Source organism: Salvelinus namaycush, chromosome 32, assembly GCF_016432855.1.
Source record: "Salvelinus namaycush isolate Seneca chromosome 32, SaNama_1.0, whole genome shotgun sequence".
In the NCBI taxonomy this organism is placed as follows: domain Eukaryota; kingdom Metazoa; phylum Chordata; class Actinopteri; order Salmoniformes; family Salmonidae; genus Salvelinus; species Salvelinus namaycush.
Window position 1 is genome coordinate 23,460,203 of NC_052338.1, and position 6,119 is coordinate 23,466,321.

At 42.4% G+C, this 6,119-nt stretch overlaps 1 protein-coding gene across 1 annotated transcript; it reads right to left on the reverse strand.

Annotated features, from left to right (window-relative positions):
• Window positions 1–2,915: 2,915 nt before the first annotated feature.
• Window positions 2,916–4,827, reverse strand: scrt1a (scratch family zinc finger 1a). The gene is made up of 2 exons (XM_038971906.1): window positions 4,713–4,827; window positions 2,916–3,655 (listed from the first exon to the last, which is right to left on the reverse strand). Exons 1-2 carry the CDS (start codon window positions 4,825–4,827, stop codon window positions 2,916–2,918), a joined length of 855 nt encoding a protein of 284 aa, XP_038827834.1.
• Window positions 4,828–6,119: the final 1,292 nt, after the last annotated feature.

The following is a 6,119-nucleotide window of genomic DNA, read 5'->3' on the forward strand; positions in this document are numbered from 1 at the left end:
TCTTATGCCATACTTCCTCTATAAGCTCTCTCCACCTCAGCTGATGGTGAAGATGATTAAGTCATCCAATGCAGCATGACTGCAAATGACCTTGACTTCTGTTTCCCCTCATGCTTCATTTGACACACTTTTAATGTAGAACCTGTTCAAATCAAATTGTCCATGATTCAAAACATGTAAAGCACCTATTCAAAGCCATGCCATGACATCTCTCTCTCACTCTCTCTCTCTCTTTTCTCTGTCTCTGTCTTTATCTTTCTCCCTTTCTCTCTCTTTCCCTCTCTCCCTATCTCCCTCTCTATCTCTCTCTCTCTTCCCTCCATTTCATGTTTCCCCCCAAAAATCAAGGCAGTCTATTCTAATGAGTGTGGTGGGGGAGGTTGTGTAAGAGCGAAACATCCACATTAACTACCCAGTAATGAACCTGTTGTTTTCAGTCAATCGGCAGGAGACGCTTTGAAGCAAGCGCTTTAGAGTCGCGGATAGATAACTGCTTCAGCGGGGACCTTGGAGAAAGCCTGCAGGCTTATTCTTCCCCAGTTACCGAGCAGCATGTCTGCTCAAGGTTAAAGTCATACCGCTGACATCACCAAAACCAACCTGCTGCAGGCCTCGAAAGCAAACAATTCAACTTTAAGGTCTATTCCATTAGTAAATAAAGAGCTCTTGACCTCCGCGTGATACCTCCGGCCCACTGGGCACACACCGGTTGATCAACGTTGTTTCCACCACATTTCAAAGTGCTCAAATTCTGCTGAGTAAAAGGGAAACCGGATGCGGAATTCGTTTGATTAGGCCTAGGCAATTTCTTTTACATTTCAATTAGGCTACTGTAGATTTTTTGGAACGCGATAACATATTAATTCGTGGAAAGATGTCATACATGCAGAGATTTATTTTGAAGTCGCAGTGGCCCAATTGCAAAACCCATATTTCGGACAAACATTTATGAAAAGAGAAATCGAATAAATAATTCAAGAGACATCATTACATTATCACGTATTGTTTGGATTAAGCAGTAGAAGATGTGATGACCTCAAACGATTCCCCCTAAATCACGTGGTATGCAACGAAGTGTGTAAAGCAGCCTCTTTGATCAACAGATGAGCGTTTTGCGTCACCTAAGTCAGCCTCACAGTGTCAACAAGAGCTTTCAACAGTGCTTGTTATAGCAGAAACATGCTGTTGCATTACAGCACATGCTCCTGACGTGATCCGCTGCCATTTCAGTGTCTGAAACCTTGCACACAATCGAACACTGAATTAGAGCACAACACAGACAACACTTCAGGAATGAACAACGGAGCCTAAACATCAAACAGAACTACATTTTCTACGTATCTGATTTCTCTAAATGGTTTAGACAAACATGAACCACATCGTGTTAGATCTTTATTCATTCTTTATTATGAAGTGAGACAAAATGCCCGGTGCCATTGTGCTTTACATCGTTCAAATACTGGGCAGAAAAATCCCAGGGAAAAGAACTCCAGAAATAAGATTCATTTGATTCTTTACAGATTGTAGAAATATCATATTCATCAAAGGGTTATGTACAAGGCGTCTTGCAATAAACAGTTATTTCCCTTTGATCGGCATAGTACAAAAACAGAGGTTAGCCTATAGCTAATACAAGGCCTTTCTACCTGAATCTACTTATTGTGCTACTATCTTTAAAAAGTTGAATTGTTCATAGTATAAGGAAGTGCTTTAATAAGATGAATGGACTTTATCGTGGCTAGAGTACGGTCATCTTATTGTGTTGATCATTCTGAGCCCTGGTGCAGTGAAAGTTATCTTGTAAGTGACCCCTAAACTTACTTGTCCACCTGTGAGAGATGTGATATGGGGTAGCGCCGCCGTCGTTTGGGTCTCGGGCGATCGTTCCACAGACTTGGTGGTGAGATGTTCTGGATTGCTTGGAACTATTTTTAGATCAGCACCAGAAGTCTACGTTCTAAGACTAAGATAAATACGAGGCAGGCAGTGCATAACCATTTACAAAAGGACCTCTCCCAGCCCACCCCATGGGCTTATCCATTCAATACTACACTCACTGGCGTTTCCCTGATAGGCCTATTCCATGTTTGTATGACTACTAGAGTACTGGATAAAAGGATTGTGTGTGTTGAAAATGTCATAGTTATTACTCATTTATGTTTTACAAATACCATGCATTATTGCTCTATAGTTCTTTATGATGAGACTCCCGAGAAATATTACCGACAGATTACATCTAGATTTTGGCGAAAATCCTAAACTTCATAAAATTGGCATAGATTTCATTATCATCGTTTTTTGCATGCAATATGTTTATAAAGTGGCGAACAAAAATAAGAGGATATTTAGAAAGTGGCAAATGCTTTGGCATATTCATGACGAAGGATTGCAAAACAATACTAAATTAAAGTGCAAATGAAGATTCTACACAAAATGTAAGTAAAAAATAAATAAAGTCATAGGTAAATACATAAATAAGTGAATTAATAAATAGGTTTACCTCACTACTGAACACTTTTGTGGCCATTGGCAGTAATACAATATTGCCCAATACTTAAAAAAGGTTTGACCTTTGAGAAAATTAAGACATTTTCAATGTTCTATGAGCTTGACAAACACATTAAATTTCGACTCATAATAGTTGAATAAGTTGTTGTTGTTATAACGATCAAGGGTGGATAGCCCATGGAAAAAAGTTTGGGCAAGCTACATGCGTAATCCAACATTTCCTTAGTGATGCTGTTTGCTGCAGTTCCATGGTTTGCTGCAGTTCCATGGTTTGCTGCAGTTCCATGGTTTGCTGCAGTTCCATGGTGACAGCACCTGTGCTGTCACCATGGAACAGGTTGTCTAGGGAATAATATAGGGATGCCGTTGGAAGAAGTTTCATAATGTGTTAATGGATACTATAGAAGTCAGTCGTCAATGGAGCTTATAGGTGAGAACTCTCCCTTAAAGCAGGCGGACTCGTAGTGCTTGTTCAGGTAGGACTTTAAAGCAAAGGTCTTGTCGCATCTCTTGCACTTGTAGTGCTTGAAAGCAGAGTGCGTCTGCATGTGAGCGCGGAGGTTGGAGCGGTCGGCGAACGCCTTTCCGCAGTGTGCGCATCCAAAGGGCTTCTCGCCGGTGTGTGACCGCATGTGTCCCTGCAGCAGCCAAGGTCTACTGAAGGCCTTGCTACATATATCACACTTGTGCTTGAGGTCGTGGGTGAGCAGATGCATGGCCATGGCGGGCATTGACACGTACACCTTCCCACAGGTCGGGCACTTCTTGGCCATCTTGCTCTCTAGGCTACGGTGGGTCTGCTTGTGCCGGCTCAAGTTGGAGGACGTGGCGTACGTTTTTCCGCACTCGTTGCACGTGTGACGCTGTATGGTCCTGGGGCTGCTGATGGCTTTTCTCCTCGACCTTCCGTCCGTGATGAAGAAGGCGTCTACGGTGTAGCCCTCGCTTACGGCGGTGTCCCCGTTGATGTACCCGGAGGAGATCTCGGACTGGGGACTGTCAGGCTGGTCCGAGTCCGGTGCTCCGTAGTCGCTGTGGATGCCGTCGCTGTGGATGCCATCATAGATGGGGCTGGGAGAGGGGACTTTAATGCCATTGTCACTTTCACCGTCATAGACAGACGGGGTCATGTAGTCACTGATGTACCCTATAGCGTTGAAAAGAACAAAAAACGGATTTAATTATTTGTGGGATGAGGCCTACTGATTACACATTGGGTGGATTCTGGGCGCTTTATTCATGTTAATTGATGCAACAGTGCCATTCTGCCAAGTTGTAGGGCTTCATTTCTGACTCACAGCGCGTTAGCTCTGCAGCCTATTATTTCAGTAATTTACAGTTCCAACAGAGGTGGGTTGAAAGACGTTGACTTCTTTTGAAGGTCTTTTTCTACATCACTCCACCCCAAAAAATCAATATCTCTCTATTTCAATTAGTGTGCTAACCCATTTAACGACGAAGGCGGGAGGGGAATAATATCACTTCAGTAAGCCTATTATTGCATTTGCCGTTCTGACAAAGATCTCAGAATATAGGTCGATGTGCACCACTGAACGTACACATAGCCTGCACTTACATCCAGGGCTATAGGTTACTCCATGACCAAGAGATAGGAACACGCATGAATAATCTATAAAATGTACTTCTGGACAAAATACAGTCTGGTTATTCACGAGTACGCGAGTACGCTCACTGTATGTTTGAAAGAGCGTAAATAACGTCTTAAAACATGATCAAGCGTTCGTTTAAAAGACGGACAGACTCTCTCTCCCTCCCTTTTGTATGTCTGTCTCCGTGTGTGGCTATGGTAGTGTGCTTGTACTAATTATCCAAAAGGGATATATTATAACTCAGTATTCTAATCTACAGTATCTTGCAAACTTGTATGTTGTACACTTGTGGGTTGATGCAGCTCAATTGGGTTTTAACCTCGTGTGCTCCGCTGTAGAGCACTTGAAATATCCCTGCCTCGGAAAATGTGCAGAGTCGACAAAAATACAACATGTGACTGTGTTGGATACAATGTGACCGCGGGTCAGCGAAGCTCGATGTGCAACAAGCTATCTGCACGCACACAGGCTACAGTCAACGCTTAATAGGCTATACACATATAAGACCAAACAAAATATGATAAAACATTGTCTACGCAGATAAAAGACAGTGTAGCCTATTAACATAAAAGTAACAGGTAATAACAGGTTTACCTTTTTCATGAAAGCGGAGGCTGAGGTCGGACCTCACTCTACCATAATGGTTATCCAGATCAGCAGATGAAAAATCATCGAGCTTAACCTTTTTGACCAGAAAAGATCTTGGCATGTTTCCACGTTGAACAAAATAACACTCGTCCGGTGGTTAAGTCTATCACTCCTCATGCAGGGCTGAGGAAAAGGGGCTGTATAGACGGGCGGAATCGCTTCTTCGGTTCGCCGATTTGTGTGTGATCAGATGCCAGCACAGGGGGAAAAGCCTGAGTGAGACCCCTTCCGAATCCTCACGCTGCTACTCCTTGTTGAGCTGCTGATTTTCGTGCGGCAGCGCCTTGTTTCGCTGGTCAGAAATGCAACTTCAGCACTGGATAGCTTCCTTTCAGTGCTGCGCGCCTGTATAGGCAGGCAGGCAGGCTTCAGCACTGGACAGCACACCCGCAGCAAGAGATCCGTTCTTTCGCTCTTCTCTCTTTCTTCCTTCCTCGTGCAGCTGTCCTCAGTCTTCTTACAGTTTGACCGTAGAAAATAGGCTGGTAACTGCTTCCAGGATTTGGCTCGTTTTGAACTTCAGAGAGTATATCACAGCCCCCACGTCAATATTTGCCACTCATTGTATAAATAATCACAAAAAAGCCACATAGATGAAAACGCTTTGTCTCAGCATTAGCTCCGGCTCTCTCCCCTTTCTCTCTTTCTCTGTCCTGCACTCTGTGAAGGTCTTGGGCTTTCTGAAGTCTGTTGATCAGCTGTTGGGATTTATAGGGCTGCGATCAGGTGGGAGATGGAGATGGAAGTGCCTAATTTAATCCGTAAAAAAAAAAAATCTCCCGGGACCAACATTGGACTAGGATGATTTATTAATTTGGTGAGTCGTCCACGATTTCTCTTTTTTTCCGTGTATAACAAATAGTCATGTTTTATCATGATGGTGACTATTATACTTTTGTTTTAAATCATCACAGTAAATGCTAAACTATGACAAGGAAATCAAATCAAAATCAAATCAAAGTTTATTGGTCGCATACACAGTAGATGTTAAAGAGGGTGCAGGGAAATGCTTGTGTTACGTTTCTTAACAGTACGGTAGAAATGGCAAACAACAACATGAATAATAATACAAAACAAGAAACAAGAAATCACTGATGTCGGGATGAATCCAGTCAACAACTCAAACATCACTGTAACAGTAATCCAGATTCAACCTATGCGTAAATACACCAGAAATATACTGATAATGATATAGAATAATAGTAGGCTATAGCATATTTTTGTGTATTATTGTAGGATTTCATTTGTGCTATATTTTCTAACTAACACATTGAGCATTAAACATTAAATACTAAACATTGAGCATGTTTAGGCACTTTTTTTAGGGGACAGTAAGTTATCGTAAATTCATTT